At 34.6% G+C, this 18918-nt stretch overlaps 2 protein-coding genes across 18 annotated transcripts; both read left to right on the forward strand.

The window, feature by feature from the left end:
* The first annotated feature begins 878 nt into the window (after positions 1–878).
* LOC101261873 (protein STRUBBELIG-RECEPTOR FAMILY 3) lies at positions 879–7986 on the forward strand. 12 transcript variants are annotated; one of them, XM_069293665.1, is made up of 17 exons: positions 879–1113; positions 1487–1698; positions 1820–1949; positions 2034–2105; positions 2296–2361; positions 2469–2540; positions 2623–2694; positions 2793–2864; positions 3355–3420; positions 3527–3592; positions 4693–5075; positions 5178–5563; positions 6001–6272; positions 6503–6641; positions 7009–7130; positions 7250–7406; positions 7628–7986. In XM_069293665.1, exons 2-17 carry the CDS (start codon positions 1599–1601, stop codon positions 7688–7690), a joined length of 2238 nt encoding a protein of 745 aa, XP_069149766.1. In that variant the 5' UTR covers positions 879–1113; positions 1487–1598; the 3' UTR covers positions 7691–7986. The 12 variants fall into 12 exon arrangements, with proteins under 12 accessions (XP_069149766.1, XP_069149763.1, XP_025885177.1 ...); XM_069293662.1 differs by having other exon boundaries at positions 905–976; positions 6997–7130; XM_026029392.2 differs by having other exon boundaries at positions 953–1201; positions 6997–7130.
* Positions 7987–8316: 330 nt separating this feature from the next.
* On the forward strand, positions 8317–17470 carry LOC101261570 (E3 ubiquitin-protein ligase JMJ24). 6 transcript variants are annotated; one of them, XM_004232779.5, is made up of 15 exons: positions 8317–8683; positions 10632–11023; positions 11129–11227; positions 11549–11688; positions 11766–11865; positions 11948–12080; positions 12185–12239; positions 12375–13053; positions 13239–13568; positions 14616–15044; positions 15139–15211; positions 15582–15667; positions 16278–16397; positions 16480–16550; positions 16973–17470. In XM_004232779.5, exons 2-15 carry the CDS (start codon positions 10694–10696, stop codon positions 17064–17066), a joined length of 2739 nt encoding a protein of 912 aa, XP_004232827.1. In that variant the 5' UTR covers positions 8317–8683; positions 10632–10693; the 3' UTR covers positions 17067–17470. The 6 variants fall into 6 exon arrangements, 5 of the variants coding, with proteins under 5 accessions (XP_004232827.1, XP_010316711.1, XP_069149762.1 ...); XM_069293661.1 differs by having other exon boundaries at positions 8528–8683; positions 11112–11227; XM_069293660.1 differs by having other exon boundaries at positions 8660–8824.
* Positions 17471–18918: the final 1448 nt, after the last annotated feature.

The raw sequence follows: 18918 nt of genomic DNA on the forward strand, positions 1-18918 counted from the left end.
TATTATAATTAACATATTATAAATCATATAAAGTCATTAATTAAATTTATAATAATCATAATTCTTTTTTATGTCGTATATCATTTTAAAAAGCAGATCACTTAATACTATTTTCATGTCGAATTAATAATATTTCAAATTTTTGTCGCTTTAGATAATGTAATATTAAATTATTATTAAGCATCACTACAAAGATGCACAAAATTTAAATGCTAAGATGAAAATTTAAATTTTTAATATAAGGCAGAGCATAATAATTTCAATACAAGATAACAATATAAATATACTATGCATAATATAATAATTTTAAAAATCACAGCAATAATTTAGTAATTCGGTAGGTCATTTTTAAATTTAAGAACAAAAATGTTCATTTTGAATTTCATAATGTATTTATAGGACATTTGTGGGTACAACATAATAATTTTGAAAGTTTAATATTTAGATATTGTTTATGTAATTGTATTTCATTAATTATTTCACTTTTATTTGAATTGTCCATTACTATGTATATTAATATATAATGTTTACTTGTAATTTGTGTTACTTCCTTTGTTCAACAATAATTGTCTTTGTCACATAGATTAAGAATCAGTAAATGATAAAGACTAAATCACCTTTATTAAATATAATTCATCTAAAACATTGAAAAACAAATATAGTATTTAATCGCCAGAGTAAATTAGACATAACATGATAAGTTATTTATTGATTTTATAAAGTGAAAAAATATTTTGAAGATTTCAAAACAGTATAAATAATAACATAATGTTGAAGATAAAAATAAATTTTTTTACAAGAGTAAAATAAAAAATTAAATTGTCTGTATGACAACACAAATACTAAATTTTATATTTGGAGAGAGTAAAATAAAGATTGGTCTACCAAAATATTAGTGTAGATTTTGTTTGCATTAAAAGCATAAATAGTCAAATTCAGAGAGAGAAGCAGTAGTGTTTTCTACACAGAACCAACGGTACAATCTGCAGTATAAATTCAAATCAAATTATTGAAATTCTCCAGCTTTTAACGTTCTCTTAGGAAAATTTGTTATATGTGGGTTCCCCTAAATTAAGTACTCTACTGCTGTACCAAATCACTGTTTATCAGAAGGTAGAAGAAAGAAGATTATAGGCTTAAGCCTAAAAGCAAGTGTTTATCTATTGTTTTTGTCTTGTTTAGAGACACAAAAAAGAAAAGGGTAGTAGCACATATCCCAACTTTCTTGTATATATGTGGGGTTCTTCACTTTACTATTTTCCACTTTTTTTTTGACATAAAGTTTGAATCTTTATGTACTTTTTGTATTGAAAGATGTGTTCTTTTTATGCTTGGTGAACTTCTCTATGATGGGTGTTCAGTATTTGACCGTCTTTCTTTTTTAAGAGTGTTTTGAAAATCCATGGAAATGTAGTTTTGAGATTTTTGTTTCTTTTGGTTGTTGGAGATTTGTCTATTTTGTATGTTAAAGTGAAGATCTCTGTAGTGTTTTGCAGAGTTTTTTTGGGGGGTGGAACTGTGAAACAAAGAATTGAAGGAAAAAGGAGTACAGAAGAAGAGGAAGCAGAAAATTTGTGTTCTTGGAGTGTCCGTTAGTGATGATTGGTCACAAGATGTGTGGACTATATATGAAGATTTTGTTTGTATTTGCAGTTTTTGCTGTTCAAAATTGCCAGGGGTTTACTGATCCTCGTGATGGTATTAATAATCTCTCTGTGGTTTGAATTTTGTGTATTATAGAATGTCTCAATAGTTTGAATTTGTTATCTTTTCTATTAGCTTTGGTGAAATTACATTTTGATGTTTTCTTGCTCTCCAGTATTTGCCATAAATAGTTTATATACTAGTCTGGGCTACCCCTTGCTTCCTGGATGGGTGCCATATGGATTAGACCCTTGTGGTGATCTATGGCATGGTGTACTTTGTGTCAATTCCAATGTAACTGGAATGTAAGATTTCATTTTATTTTTGCTTGTGTTTCTCACATGGTTAGGTTACTTTATAATAATAGATTTCTTTTCTTCTTTTGGCAGAGTACTAAATGATTCAAATTTGGGAGGTGAATTAAGTGAAGGCATAGGAAGCTTTGCTTCAATCATACAAATGTTGGTACCATCTTTATACTTCATCAGTGTATTGATTTGACTTATGTTGGTGAAATTCACCTTGTCATTTGGTTCTGTGCACTTTGTCCTTCCCTGCATCATTTGACACCACCATTACATTGTTTAATTCTATGGATTTAGTTAACTGTTGTGTATCAAATGTCTACTGTTTGTGTTATGATCAAACCAGAGATCTCAGCAACAACCATATTGGAGGCAGTATACCATCCAATTTGCCTATTACCCTCAAAACCTTGTAAGTTAATAATCTTTGTCCTTACTGAGCTTCTTCACCACTTTATAAGTTATTTTCTCCACATACATCCACACTTTTAACCTATTATGGTATTTGTGTATATATAGGTCTCTCTCCGGTAACCAGCTTACTGGGAGCATTCCAGACAACATATCCTCGTTAGGGCAATTAACAGACTTGTAAGTTATATTTTACTTATCTTGATATACTTTTTCAATCACCATGCTTTTGTTGTCATTACATTTAATTTCTCCCTAATAGGTCGTTGAACAACAATCATCTCAATGGAGTCATTCCAGATGCCTTTCTGCAACTTAAGACTTTGATTAACATGTACTCATACTTCTTTTAGCTTTTTACCGTTTCTCCAGTGATGAAACTACTTTTCTTGGTGTTGTTTTTATTTATGGCTTCATGCTCTCATTTTGCAGGGACTTATCTGGGAACAGTTTAAGTGGTCAACTGCCTCCTTCAATGGGGACTTTGTCGTCACTTACTACCTTGTATGTATTTCTCCTTGTTGGTAGGATAATTAGGGAAATATAAGGAAATGAAACTACTTTTCTGGCTATGAGGAATGAGTGCTTTCCTCTCTCGAGACACTGACTAGTAGTTCTAATAAGTCCTTAATTCCTTTAGAATTTTTACATAAGTTCTGCTCATACATAATTTAAACTGATAAGTTTTGTAAAGATAAATATAGTTTTTGACATTTCGTCGCATATGTAACTGTTGTATAGTTGTGCTGAATGTTGGTTTGTCAAGATGTGTTTGCTGTGAACAAGCTAGAGGAATGATATTTGAGGATAATACTTCACAAAGTTTATTAATTTTGTCTAGAATCTCCATTTGCAACCATTTAGCTTAATATTCTTGGATGGTAAAAGGATGTTAACATAATTTCTCAACTGAACTTGTGAATATACTTGTATTTATGGCAAATGGTGATACTCTAGTTTTGATTTTTGAATATATACTTTTGGCTCTATGCAGACACTTACAGAACAATCAGCTTTCTGGGATCCTTGACGTTTTGCAAGATCTTGCTCTAACGGATTTGTAATCTCCTGGACTAATAATTTTTTTATCATTATAGATAATGTCATCAACTATGTCGTTTTCTGCTCAATGTGTGCTTAAATTTGGTCACTTTCTTGTTCTGCAGAAACATAGAGAATAATTCGTTCTCTGGGCCTATACCGCCAAAATTGTTGAGCATCCCGACCTTCAGGTAAAACCCAGAATTTTTTTTGCCCTATTTAGTTTGAGTTTTTCTTTTAAGCTGATGAAGTCCATTTTATTCTATCTTAAACTTCTGTAATATGAATTGGAGCATCTTTATTTCTCTTTGTTTTAATTTAGCTTCATCTCTCTGTGTACTTCCATCAATTTAAAATTGGATTAGCATTGGTCACTGTGGTAATGGGACAATGTGATTTAAAAAACTTAAAACAAAAGGGAGTTGTCTCTTGGGCTAGAGATTGCACTATTTAGATCTAATTTAATTGCCAATTGTGCTTGCAATGAATATTATGGGAAGCCAGTATAACTGTTGCCTCTAATAAACTGACACCATTCCTTGAGCTGACCATGAAATGTTGGTTTTACAAGTTTTAGTTTCTATTACTTTGTCATGCATTGATCTGATAAATAAATCAGTACACTGGCTAATAACTGGGTAATGTAGCAAACTTGAAGATATGGCATGTAATGATATACTAAAATAGTATGGTCTTTTTGATGGAAGACTGCATAGTACACCTTATGAACCAGTTCTTTACTCTATCAATCAACCATCCTCAATCCCAAATTAATTGCGGATGGCCATATGAATCCTCTTTATCCGTTCTACCTTATGCATCCTATTCTATTTTGTGCAAGATTGATTATAGATATTTAGTTGGTGTTTGTTGTGAAAGCTCTTTTGGAGTTCTTACCTTATTGAAACCATGTTTGCTTAAGTTCTTATAAGAAATTTTTCATTTCATCAATGAAGAAGGGGGTTTGAGGGATTTTTATTAAAAAACTTCCACACATAAAAGTGCTCACAAATCTTCAAAAGATAAACCGTGTAAACACATTTGTTTTGCACATCTACAAAAATGCATCTCCAGAACCATTTGATTGGTTAAAATGAAATTACAATGGATAACTAATCAACATGATACATTCTGTGATAGACTAGCCTTAGTCATGGCCTCAATTGTTTAGTTGATACTCTTAGTCTTTGGGGGAAGCGAACTATGTTAGTCATTTCTTCTTCATGAAAGGTTCATTTGTATACTTGTAAATTTTGTTGCCTTACATGGTGAAATCTATGTTTTTTATCAGACGTGCAGGGAATCCTTTTAATACTACTATCATCCCTTCACCACCCATGATATCGCCTTCTCCAGCACCATTTGCGCTTTCTCCAGGTTTAGCCCCTTCACTGCCATATATTGTACCGCCAGGACAGGAATTACAGCCCTCTGAAGGGCAAAATAGTAGTAATTCAACCAAACATGTCAAATTGATTGCTATAGCCGGATTAGTATCCCTTGTCATACTTGGATTGGGTGTTTGCCTTTTGATGTCACAATTCTGCAAAAGAAGAAGAGAGACCCAAAAAGAAACCAAGAGACATGAAACATATGATCATAGTTTGCCCAAGGCCAAGGGTAACCCTAAACATGATCAATCCCTGCAAAATCCATGTTATGATGCAGAGAAAGGTAAATAGTTCATATGTACTTTCTTCGTATAGATTAATGTTTATCGTCAGTCACCTGTAGTTTTTAATGGCATTATGATGACAAAATGGATATGTCCAAAAGAAGCAGGTTTGAGGCCAGTGGCTGGAAATGGGAAAGCTCAGGGTAGGAACATGTCAATGAATACTTCAGAGGCTGTGCTGCAGAAAGACGTGAAGAGCTCTATATCATATAAAGATGATGAGCTGGGCTCGGAGATGGAGTCAATGATATCGGATGTTCTTCCACCACCGCCACCACCATTTCTTCAAACTCTTTCTGCTGAGAGGATGGTTGTAAATCCAATTTTGCCGCTAATTACCTCAGGCAAGCATGCTATGAAGAATGTAAACTCTGCAGAGTTCTTCACCATTGCCTCTCTTCAGCAGTATACAAATAGCTTTTCTCAAGATAATCTTATTGGAGGAGGCATGCTTGGAACAGTCTACAGAGCTGAGTCTCCCAAAAAAGTAAGCATCTTTATTTTCACGAGCTTCAGATCAGTAAATACTGTGCGCTTGCATGCATTGTGATTGCATCAGTACCACATCTCGAGCTTCAATTTCACTTTTTTAAAGATGGAAATTACTCGTTATTTTTTATTAAAAGCATGGTTTTCTGTGACAGACATTATATCTATTTTACATTGAACTTGTAGATGTTTGATGGGTCTGTACTGTTTGACTCAAGTTATGCATAATAGAAGTAGTCCAGCCTTGTAGACTGCAACAGTTTCCATTAGTAGACTGTAGATGTACCTGACTTGCCTTCTGATTCATTGAAATAGTTTCCTGTTTTCCCAATAACCACTTGTACTTGTCATGTTTGTATGTAAGCTATTTAGATGCTGTACAAGGGTAGAAGGTGCTGAGACTTTGTTATTTCTTGATGCCTTTTGTTTTGTTAGCTATTGGCGGTCAAGAAACTAGACACTGCTATGACCAAGCGTCAAAGTGATCAAGAATTTGTTGAAATGGTTTCCAATATTTCTAAACTTCAGCATGAAAACATTGTCAACCTTGTGGGTTACTGTTCAGAGCATGGACAACGGTTGCTTGTCTACGAGTATTGCAGAAGTGGTACCCTCCATGAAGCATTGCACTTAGATGATCAGATCCACAGAAAACTTTCCTGGAGTACACGTGTACGCGTTGCACTTCAAGCAGCAAGAGCATTAGAGTAAGTATGAAAAAAAAGCTAAATGATATTAGTTTATAAGTGCTTATAACTTGTTTTAATGATTTTATATCAATCCCAATTGTGATGATTAAATAAATTAGAAATTGGCTGTTAAAGTCAGCTCTGCGTGTTTCCCGGGCTTAATGTTTGCTACACCACAATTAATTTTGTAGCTTTATCCTTAGCTTGTAACCATTTAGAAATTGAGTTGCTTCCTGTTTCACTGAAAGGTACTTGCATGAAGTTTGTCAACCACCTATTGTCCACCTGAACTTCAAGTCCAGTAATGTTCTCCTTGATGATGAACTTGCTGTACATATGTCAGATTGTGGTTTGGCGCCTCTGATGTCATCTGATTCCATAAGACAGGTAATCCATTCTCTCCTCAAACTAGAAACAAGAATAACAGGGATTTTACTTGCATACTGTAGTTATGCTGAATTCGTAATGGGCCTCTTGGACTGTGATTTTCATTGAACTTGGAAACACTTCCTTCTCAACTTCAAGAAACTGCATCATTATTCATTAGTATGAAATCTAGGTACCAAAGCATGAATTGGCTGCTAAAAGTTGGTGTAATCTGTTTAGAAATGGTTGTTCCTTATTTCGAGGGGATAAAAAAACGAAAGGACAAGACCTGGTATTTCTGCTAATTTTGGTTTGCATCAAAAACTGTCCCATCTCATATTGCATTTATCGTTGAATAAAGTGTTGATATCTTCAGTACAACTTTCAGCTGCAAGGATCCGGCTATGGTGCTCCTGAACTTGAATTGGGAAACTATACTTGTCAGAGTGATGTTTATAGCTTTGGAGTTGTTATGCTAGAACTTCTCACAGGAAGACAATCTTACGACAGGTTAACTTCATTCTGGACAGATATATTTTAACACCTTGCTAGTTGTTATTGCTGCAACTACAAATGTTTCTAAAATTATACGACTCCTGACTTTGAGCCCATTAAAATATGATTTCCAGGTCACGACCTAGAGGAGAGCAGTTGCTAGTTCGATGGGCTATTCCACGGCTGCATGATATAGATGCATTATCAAGAATGGTTGATCCTTCCCTAAATGGTTGTTATCCATCCAAGTCTTTGTCTCGGTTTGCTGACATAATTTCCTTGTGTATTCAGGTCAGTCTCTTCCTTTACAGGTTTCTCCATATTCTCACCGTGTTTTGGATAAAATTACTTCACCATAGACTGCATATAACTATGTACAACAAGAAACAAACTCTACATTTGAGCTTGCAAGGCTTTAAGTAAATACTAAATTTTAGTAAACATACATAAGTTTTCGAGCTGTCTCCTTTTGTTACTGTTCTCATGTCCTCTTATTTTTTTTGTTGGGGCAGTCGGAACCTGAATTCAGGCCACCAATTTCCGAAATCGTGCAGAATCTTCTGCAGATGATCTAAAGATACCATCAAGAACTCTGTCTTTTAGCAGCATAGATGGCAAGGATTCAAGGAGAAATCTTTACACAAACATTTTCATGAAGCTCAAATATTGTGTGCTAACATGAGTAATGTAATGTAATGTACTGTAAATAGCATTATTATGTTCTGTAACATTTTCATGTGTGATTCTTTTTGACTTATCTATGAGAAAGTAGAAAAAAATTTATCATTCTTTTAGTGTAATATATTTCTTTTATGCAAATTTTGTGATAATTCGAAGCACTTTTATAACATAATATAAATGTAGTTTCTAATCTCTTTGCTTGATTTTACATTTTTTGTATGTAAGTAGATTTTTGTTTCTTGATATTTTTTAATCACATCATTTATAAAAATGTAATATGTAAATGATAATTAAAGAGAAAACAAAACAGAAGCAACACTCAAAGAAAGAATACAAATTTTAAAAATAAATTAAAATAGCATACACGTGCAAATTATAATAAGTGATCGACAGTTTCTACTCATTTTCTAATTAATATATATTTTTTTAAATATGTTCTCGTGTAAATCATTATTATTATTATGAGAATAATTAAAATCATCGGCACGATAGGTTGACAAGTGCTCCTTTATTTTTAGTCAAGAAGTTTCACACTTTTCGACACAAACTCGAATTTAATCTAAATATGAGTACTGAATACTTTAATTGGATTGTAAATACGAGTGTTGAACACCTAGTCGGATAATTTTTTTAAAAAAATAAATAAATTAAAATTATATAATTTTAATTAATATTTTAATGAAGCTAGGAATTAGTTCCCTTTTACGACTTAACTTTATTTTTCTTTTCTGAAAAAATTTAAGAGAGAAGATGGGATTGTTAGCTGCAGTGCAGCACTTGCTTACAGAACTTGAACGACGTCGTTTCAGTCTTCTCCTTCTTCTTCTTCTCCTTCTCGCCTTCTGCATCTTACAGCCCCACGAACTACAGCTTCACGTATTCACCAGGTTTCTCTCTCTACTTTCTCTCTCTATTTCCCACATAGTTTCGTAGAGACACACTCTATAATTACTGGATTGATCTTCCTTATACTCTTAAAGCACCCTAATTTTGTTGATGAATTGTTGGACCTATAATTCGCTGCTAATGTAAGACTATGATTATGATTTTATGTATGTTTCTGTTTCTTCTGCTTCTCTTTTGATATTATTATGAATGGAAATTTTGCCCGAATTTGCGTAGGTTTTGGATTTAGAACAATCTCTGTCGAAGGATTTTAATTTTTGCGACGTGGGTTTTGTTTCGTTTTACTGTGAGATGGGTTCTTTTCTGTACTTTGATTTCAAATGACCCTGGAAGAGCAGAATTGTTAAAAGGGATTCATATAGTTGTGTCCAACTAGTTTGGGATTTAGGTATAGTTGGTTGGTTGGTTGATTGACAGTATGTTATATTAATTTTCTGCTGTAATGGGGGAAGGGGAAAAATAAAAAGAGCAGTTCTTTCTTATTGATGGAATTCCGTGTCCGTTTTGATTGAGGGAGAAAATCTATAAATTTAATCTTTCCCAGGAATAAACTTAGTTAAGAGAAGTAGTGTTTTTGAATTACCGGAAGTCACTTCTCCATCCAGATGATCTCGTGAAATACAGCCATAAAAGCTCGGTAGGAATTGAAGGGCGAGGAGAAGTTGAATCTTTAGGTTTTATTCTTAATTATAGAATGCAAATTATGGACCGGTTGCTAGTTCTTTGTGATTCTCCTGCGGTTAGTTTGCATTCTTATTAGCTACCTATGTGAGAAAAATATATCATCTTAGATGATACACTAATGTACTACCCTGAATTCTACCCGAAATTTCAACCTAAACTTTGTGAGGGTCATATTACCCCTAAACACATTTTTTTAATGTATTTTTGTGCTCCTTTTGTGCTGACATGGCACCGCGCGTGAATACACTAATGGCACATGGGAACAGTAGTGCAGCAGCGCTAATCAATAGGATTTTGCCACATGTCATTGACAAAGTTGAAAAAAAATCCCTTCTTCAAAACCTGATTCTTTTCATATTCAATTTACCATTTCTTCATTCTCCATTAATGGTTGCTCCATTTCAATACCCTTCTTGAAATTTCTTCTTGACTCAAAAAGGTAAGCTTAATTTTGTGTAAATTCTTTATCTTTGCGTCCTTTCATGTCTAATTTGTAGTTCTGATTTTTGAAAGCCTTCAAATTTGACCGCACTCCTCGGATGATTCAATCAAAAGAAACCCTACACTCCTGGGATGGAATCAAAAACTAAAAAAAAAGTATCAAATTGAAGCCTACATACTAAGTACAAAACTGAAAGCTATGATTTCGGTGAGTTCACGAAGGCGAGAGGTTGGATCTGGAAAGATAAATCATTTTGGTAAAGTTAAATGTTTTTGGGAATAAAGTTAAATCTTATTTGTGTAAAAAAAATTTGAATGTAAGTGGTAAAGGTTAATCGAGTGAAACCCTTTTTGTGTAATCAAAACGCTTGTTAGATACCGCACGTCATTTACCTGGAAAATGGTAATACGACAGCACAAAAGGAACACAAAAATACATAAAAATGTGTTTAGGAGGGAATTGGATCCCTGTAAAGTTTCGGTGTCTCTGGGATCCTGGGTATAGTTCCGGGTGGTACTTGTGCCTTATCCCTCAAATATTCGACAATGTACTCGCATGTCTCATATGAATGGGAAAAGATTAGAAAAACACGGAATAAGTTTCTATGCGGATGTTGCTATGACATAACACAATAGAAGCAAAGGAACCATATAGCACTGGCTGCTTTCTTGTAAATCTTGCTGTAGATCTAATTACAATAAGCTTTTAGTAATTTTTTAAGTTTTTGTGGTTTTCAAGTTCTTACTCATCATGCAATTTATTCCTCTTTCTATTTTCCTGGCTACTTGTCTGTGAATGTTCAGGTTATTTCATCATATGGTTTTGGATGATTATTTAGCTCTTAGTTTTCATACTTCACATCTTGATGGATTACCCACGATCATCCTCTGGGCCTGTTGAAGATAATATTGGCATACCTGATGATTTGCGGTGTAAGAGGTCTGACGGGAAACAGTGGAGATGCACTGCATTGTCTATGCCTGATAAGACTGTGTGTGAAAAGCACTACATACAGGCTAAGAAGAGAGCTGCAAATTCTGCAATGAGAGCCAGCATGAAAAAGGGAAAGAGAAAATCAATGGATGAAAATGATGTATATTCGGAGAGTAGAAGTGATGATATGGATATAACAGCCGAGAACCAGAAACTTGGGGATTATTCTGGTTCATTCTCCGAGAAGAAGCACAAAGAAAAGGTACCAAAGAATCAGATGAATTATTTTTCTGAAACACCTCAAAGCAAGATATTTTTAGCTCGTGGCATGAAGTCTACTGATTATCTAGACATGGATGTTGTACAGTATGATGAAAGCCGAAGAGGTTACAGGACGCCACCCCCTTCTGGTATGGAATCTTCCAGAAGCAGATCGCTGAAGATGTTTGATTCCAGTCCTACAGCGGTGAGTTTGCACTCACAGTGAGTAGCATTGGGAATGGAGTTACTTTAGGAAGTGAATAGGTTGTATTTTGGTAAAAACATGAGATTACTCTAGGGCAATGTGATGCAGTCATTAAGTAAATAAATAATTAGAATTAAATTGTGGTGTTTGTTATCTAATCTGCACATTAAGTTTGAAGAAGACATATTGTCTTAGATTCAATTAGAGTTCTTAGACCTGAAGTTTCATTTGCACTCCAAGTATTAGAAGTCAGCAGTCCGTCATTATTATTGCTGGCTGTGTTTGATATTCTCACTTGGGCTTCTTTGATTTTCCCCCTAGGGAACTTCTGAAGGGAGCTCCAATTCTTCTGATAATACCGGGGGGCAACCTTGTCATCAATGTAGGCGGAATGATCACCGAGTAACTTGGTGCCTTAGATGTGATAGAAGGGGATACTGTGAAAGCTGCATTTCAACTTGGTGAGACTCAATTATGAAAGTAACATGTCTCTAAATTTCTCCATTTCCTATGCAATGACTGCAGAGTTTAATCTCAGGTACTCCAACATGCCAGTTGAAGAGATACAGAGGATTTGTCCCGCGTGTCGTGGTAGTTGCAATTGCAAAGTGTGTATGCGGGGAGACAACTTGTTAAAGGTATATATATAGGGCTAAAAGAGCTTTACATGATATGTATAAAATATTTCTTCCTTATCTGTGATTATTGCTGTGTGCTTAGGCTAGAATAAGGGAGATACCTGCACAAAACAAATTGCAGTATCTCTATTCCCTTTTGTCAGCAGTTCTTCCAGTTGTTAAGCATATTCATAATCAGCAGTGCTTTGAGGTGGAACTAGAAAAAAGACTACGAGGTACAAGTATGATCTTTTGCATTTTTATTAACGTATATGGGAGTCCAAATTCTGATATTGGGCAAACAATGATGTATGAACTGAACATCCCTTATATTGTCCAGGAAATGGAATGGATCTTTGTCGGACAAAATTGAATGCAGATGAGCAAATGTGCTGGTAATGTTTCAAATTTAAAAATGTTGAACAATTGCCGAAGTTCTTATCTTCTTTCTATTCCTGCCATTAGGAAATATGCACACTCAACTTCTCTGCTTGATAAGATCTATGTCATCGAGACATTTCTGTTTGCAGTAATTTCTGCAGGATACCAATTGTTGATTACCATAGACACTGCTCAAATTGCTCATATGACCTCTGCCTTAGCTGCTGCAAAGATCTCAGAGATGCAACCAAGCTTGTGCAGGATGACAGGGGTAAGAAATTCCTAGAAAGAGCTGATTGCAGAGAAACCACATCAAAGGAAGTGAAATTGTCAAATGTTCATCTAAATATACTTAGCAAGCTTTCTGATTGGAAAGCAGATGGTAATGGCTCCATACCCTGTCCACCAAAGCAATATGGGGGCTGCAGTTCCTCGGTCTTATCATTGAAACGAATCTTCAAGATGAATTGGGTCGCGAAACTGGTGAAAAATGTTGAAGAAATGGTTAGTGGATGTAAAGTATGTGATTCTGGCGATCTAGAGAATATGTCTGAAGGGAAGTTGTTCCAAGCTGCTCATAGAGAAAATGGGGATGATAACATTTTGTACCATCCATTATCTGAAGATATTAGAAGTGAAGGGATCGAGGACTTCAGAAAGCAATGGAGTAGAGGTAAACCTGTTATCATCAAGGATATATATGATGTATCATCAATGTCAAACTGGGATCCCATTGAGATATGGAGAGGGGTAAGGGAGACAACAGAGGAGAAAACAAAAGATGATAACAGAACTGTGAAGGCCATTGATTGTTTTGATGGGAGTGAGGTTGGTACCAATTGTCTCTTGCTTACACTATTAGATCTAGTTTCAACTTTCTTTCGATTGACATATGTGGTTCATATCCCCTATTATATGTTATAACTACTGTGTCCATTTTCCGTGAAGTGGGCTCTTGGTTTCTTTTTATCTTTAGCTGATCATACCACCGTCTCGTGTTTATTGTTTTGCAGATTGATATTCAGATTGGTCAATTTATCAGAGGATACTCAGAGGGAAGAATTCATGAGAATGGTTGGCCAGAAATGCTCAAATTGAAAGACTGGCCTTCTCCTAGTGCTTCAGAAGAGTTCTTGTTGTACCAGAGACCTGAGTTTATTAGTAAACTTCCTTTACTTGAATTCATTCACTCCAAGTGGGGTCTTCTAAATGTAGCTGCAAAATTGCCTCATTATTCCCTGCAGAATGATGTTGGTCCTAAGATCTTTCTTTCTTATGGGATGTATGAAGAACTTGGTAAAGGTGACTCAGTGAACAATCTGCATACCAACATGCGTGACCTAGTGAGTGCCATAATTTCCTTCCCATGCCATCTGTGTCTTCCTATTGTCTTCATATGTTTGATACCTCAATTAGAGAGTTTCTTGTGTTTATCTGAAGTCGAGTCAGTTGATATGCAAAGTGACTTGAATTCCATTATGAGGATGCGTGCATTTTTACTTGGAAATATATTTGCAAATATAATCCTCAAGATGATTTATTTTTTCTGTAGAGTCTAAGATTTTTAGTTGACTGATCCACAAACAATTCGATTGTTTGGTCAATTTGGTATTGATAAGGCATTAACTTGATAACGGAAAAATACCTGATCCTGGCCTTAATGTGTACAAGTAATCAAGAACAAATATTAGTTTAGCTTCTCCTTTGCATGGTTCGGGAATGTGAATAGAAGGTGTGTACAAGCCCCAGTGAGGAGGTGTGAGAGGTTAAATGTCGTTGGCTTAAGGAGAGGCAGAGATATGCTGAAGTGTTGGGAAGAAATGATTAGGCAAGATATGAGTTATGACACAACTTCAGCTTACCGAGGATGTGACCTTAGAAAGGAGGTTATGGAGGTCACATATTAAGGTAGAAGCTTTGTAGGTTGTTGAGCATTGTCTCTCGTTTCCAGGAAGGATAGGCTTGGTGATATTGTGCACCGTACCTATTTCCCCATTTATACCAGCAGTTGTAGCATTTTTCTCGTATTTACCTGTCTTGTGATTTTTGTTGCTCATTATTTTTTGTGCTTCAGTTATCACATTCTTTGGTTATTGTTGTTGCTCTTGTTTTCTGAAAGTTATGTTATGCTTTCCCTATTATATGCTATGTCCTCTGTACGTCTGTATTTTCCTTTTAATTGCTTTGATGTGCTTTACTTGAGCCTAGGGTCTGTGCAAAACAGCCTTTCTACCTCCACGAGGTAGGGTTCAGTTATGTGTACACTCTACCCTCTCAAGATCCCGCTTATGGGACTACATTGGGTTTGTTGTTGTTGTTTGGTCTTAACAGTACAAATCCTGCTTTCATCTGATAAATAATTTAGGTTGCTGTCTCTTCTCTGTAATTAGGTATTCCTTTTGGTTCATATCAGTGAGGTCAAACTGAAAGGTTGGCAGAAGACGAAGATAGGAAAGATGCAGAAAATCTTTGCTGAATCTGATCACAAAGGAATTTCTGGCGATGCACTAAATGTTTCAAGCGAAGGGGATTTCTCCAAATTCTCGCCTGTTGGCGATAGAGGGGATGGTCAGTATGCTGATACGGATTCAAATGCCAATGAAATGTTGGTCGACCCAGAGAGCAGAGTTACTTCCCAGATTGGTGTAGATAACTTGAGTCATGAAGATCTGAATGGTTCCAGTCTAAACAGCTCCGACAGTAGTCATTCTGGAGCTCTTTGGGATGTCTTCCGGAGGCAGGATGTGCCGATGCTTATCGAGTATCTAAGATTTCATTGGAAGAAACACGGAGATTCAGACCATGTAACGGATGATTCTGTAGGTTTACTTCTCAAATGCAATAACTTGTCCAAGTATTTCTCTCTATATATATTGAGGTCATAATATTTGCTTTCAACATTATTGGTCTCAGGTGCCAAGTCCTCTTTACGATGGAATAGTATATCTGAATGAGCATCATAAGAGAAAGTTGAAAGAGTTATTTGGTAAGACTAGTAGTTTGTCGTTGTTACTAAAGTTGCAATGTAAAAATCTCGTGTGCTGACATTCTGCCTTACAGTATCTTTCCAATTAGCTTTAAATTCTTAAACACTGTATGCGTATAACAAAATAAATACTTAACAATGCCTCAGAACTGATTCTGTCTAACTTCATGAAACTTTCCTTGAGTTCTTATTTTTTTGGAGCGGATTGTTCTGCTTTTAGTTCCCAACTTCAGGATATTTAATGAGGCCCTAAAACTAGACTCTGTGAGTGCCTGTCATCACCCCTAACATTTTCTTCTATGTTTTCTTGTTGCTCTCTTTTAGCTATACTGTCACAAAATGATTCCTTGATTGAAACTCTAATTCACAGGAATTGAGCCTTGGTCGTTTGAACAGCATTTAGGCGAAGCTATTTTCGTTCCTGCTGGTTGTCCTTTCCAAGTGAGGAATCTTCAGGTTAGTGGACGAGATGAATTTTATGAGTGGTTTGTAAACAACATAGGTTCTCCTCCTCCTCACATGCTCATAAAAGGAACACAATGCAACTGTTTCTCCTGAAAAGTTTTTTGGACACATGAAAGTCAACTATTGGATGGAAATTAAGCTTTGCTAAACCATCCACCCAATCTTGTAGGTTAAAAACCTTAAAAAGTACCTAGCTTAACTGCTGGAGAGGAAGGTCTCTTTTATTTTTATTCTTTTCACTAGATGGAGATATGTTCACCCAGTTAGAGATATGATATTCCTTCTAATCACTAGAGGGCTGCAGAATGTTTGTGTTTTTTCACTAGATATCTGTAATGTTCTGAAGAAATCCCCAAATGCTCCCCTCTTTCAGAACCAGTTCTCCAAGTCCTGGTCAGGTGTATAAGTGGCCCAGATGTTTGTAAAGGAAAGCTCCTGGTGATTTGCAGTCGAAGCTTTTTTTTAGTTAATACTTAATAGATACGTTAAGTTCCTCTTTGAAACCTTATTACTAGAGCCATTTAAGAAGATTTTAAACATAACCTTTTTTAGTGTGCGATTTAGAAAAGTTCTGCTGATTGCTCTTTCTGTTTTATTGCAGTCCACTGTCCAATTGGGCCTTGATTTTCTTTCTCCAGAAAGCTTAGGTGAGGCTGTTAGAATGGCTGAAGAAATCCGTGGCCTTCCTAATACTCATGATGCGAAGCTGCAAATGTTGGAGGTCTGTGTAGTGATTCTTATTCTTTTCCTACCTCAGCTTCATTGGATTGGCATTCTTAACTTTATGCATTCATTTAATACAGGTGGGAAAGATATCACTTTATGCAGCAAGCTCAGCCATCAAAGAAGTTCAGAAGTTGGTTCTGGATCCTAAGTAAGCTGTTTTGCATGTTATTCTTTCTTTATGGCTTCTCTATACTTCCTTGTAAGATAGGATGTCTATGACATTTCTTATGTGGAGGTTCTAGGTTGAGGGGTAGAAAAACTATATTGACTTGTTGAATAAATCCTACTGCTGAGCTATGTATCTGTCAAAGTTGGGGCTGATCTCGACTACTTATACCATCTAGAGGCTTCTAAAGGCCTCTTTGGTTAATTTCAACAGGAATGTACAGTAAACTACAACCATTATAATCCTTCCATAAGTTGTTTCTCCGATTGTTATAGGGATGGATCCATTTGCTTTGGTTACAAAATTTTTAAAACGTAAGCGAAGGTGGAAAGAGAGGGATTTTTTCACTCTCTTTCTGATGAATTCATTTACTATATCATTTCCTTGTGTTATTGTGTGTGCAGAGTTGGTCCTGAGCTTGGATTTGAGGATCCCAATTTGACCGCATTGGTGTCAGAGAATTTGGAGAAAATGATGAAGAGACGTCAGGTACCTTGAACATAAACCAGTGCAGAGAGGTTTGTATCCGAGTATGTCTGAATTCATATGTACAGAAGAAACAGCAAAACCCCTAGGGAATGTGCATCGGAGTACTTGATTTTGTTCTGCTAAATGCTAGAACGCTCTCAGGGGATGTGCATTGTTACCGCTTACTTTGGTCTCCCATAATCTCATAGGTTGTAGCCTGTGATATCTATCTATCTATTATCTTATGAAGAAATCAACAGCTGTGTGCTCCCATAGTCTTGTAGTAGAAGATATCAATAGGTCTTATTGTAATTGTAATTTCATAGGTGGAATGAAACATCAATTCAAGATATCATTTTTTGATAGATATTCAAGGTTAACAATCCTATGTAGCCTTCATATGATTATATAAAAAGCTTCTTTCTTTTAGTTTACTCTCATCTTATTTTTCTTTTTTATTTTTGGGGTGGGAAAGTGAGTTTTTCTTTTTCTTTCATGGGAGAATAAATTGTGCTCCAATAGTGTATACATGGTTGACAAAAGTTTATGAAGGAAAATTCATTTTGTAATTACAACAAATGAACACTTGTAATCCACATCTTGAGTAGGAGAAAGACAAAAGGCAATCAATTCCTTTTGGAGTAATTTCGATTTCTTTGTGATTTTGACATTGTCTGTTTTGTACCTTTCATTTCTTTGGTGCTTCTACATGATTTTCAATCGTCTGGTTATAAGTCACTCTGAAAAATAAATCTTTTCCTTCCAAAAAAAAAACACACACACACTAATTTAATGGAAAATTATGACGTTTCTAACAAATATATATAACAAAAATGATGCAAAAATTCACAAGTCAATGTAAGTAATCTCATATTAAGATTACTTTGTTTTTTCTTTTTCTTGTCCAATTTTATTTAGGGCAAAGGACAAAACTCACATACTTTTATGATGAAAATTGTCACTTGTCCCTTATAAGTTAATAATTACAAAAATTACTTCAAAATAATACAATAATTAGGTATATAGCATTTTTTATAGTAATATTCTCAAGTTACAGCACTAGAGTTTGAATTTCATTGTATAACATTTAATATCTCAAGTTATAGCATTTTAAAAAAATATATAATGTTAATTTTAAATTATTAAAAAGAGTTGTTAAAAGAAAAAATAAATTAAAAAAACGGACAAATTAATAATGGAAAATGGGATCTTTTATTAAATAAATTAAATATAATTATTAATTACTGTTAATAAATTAGCACGTTTTAAGGGATTTTAAATTTTTTGTAGATTAGTTAGTTGCCTTAATTCTCTCAAATTAGTTTAAATGATATTAATTTTTGATTTAATTCTTTGAAAAGCTCTACCAAATTGGTATGAACATACATGTCATTTTGCTTTCCAAAATTTCACAATCTTTTTGAAATTTGCAGATTTTATTTTCATTTTTTATTAGTAGTTGAATAAATTTTGGCGTTGAAAACAATTTGATTTGATTTGATGGAGAACAATGTGTCGATATTAATAAAACATGGTGGAAAATGGAATTCATCATATTGATTTTTGTTATGATTTGTTGTTTTAATTATGAATTGTTGGTTTTAATTGTATTTATTGTTTTGTACATGTATAAAAGTGTTCGATTTTTTTTAATTATTGTTAGATCTAAAATATACTTTGTATGTTATTTTTTTGGATAAACAATCAAGTTACGTATGGCATTTTGAAAAACGATAAGTAAATATAAATGTATTTGAGTTGTAATTAAATTGAAGATTCGCGTGTTAGTTGATTTGTGAAGAAAATAGAAAAACGTACATTTATTAACTAGACAAATAATAATTAGATATAATTCTTTGTACAGGTGAAGTATTACAAATGT

Source organism: Solanum lycopersicum, chromosome 2 (assembly GCF_036512215.1).
Source record: "Solanum lycopersicum chromosome 2, SLM_r2.1".
Taxonomy (NCBI): domain Eukaryota; kingdom Viridiplantae; phylum Streptophyta; class Magnoliopsida; order Solanales; family Solanaceae; genus Solanum; species Solanum lycopersicum.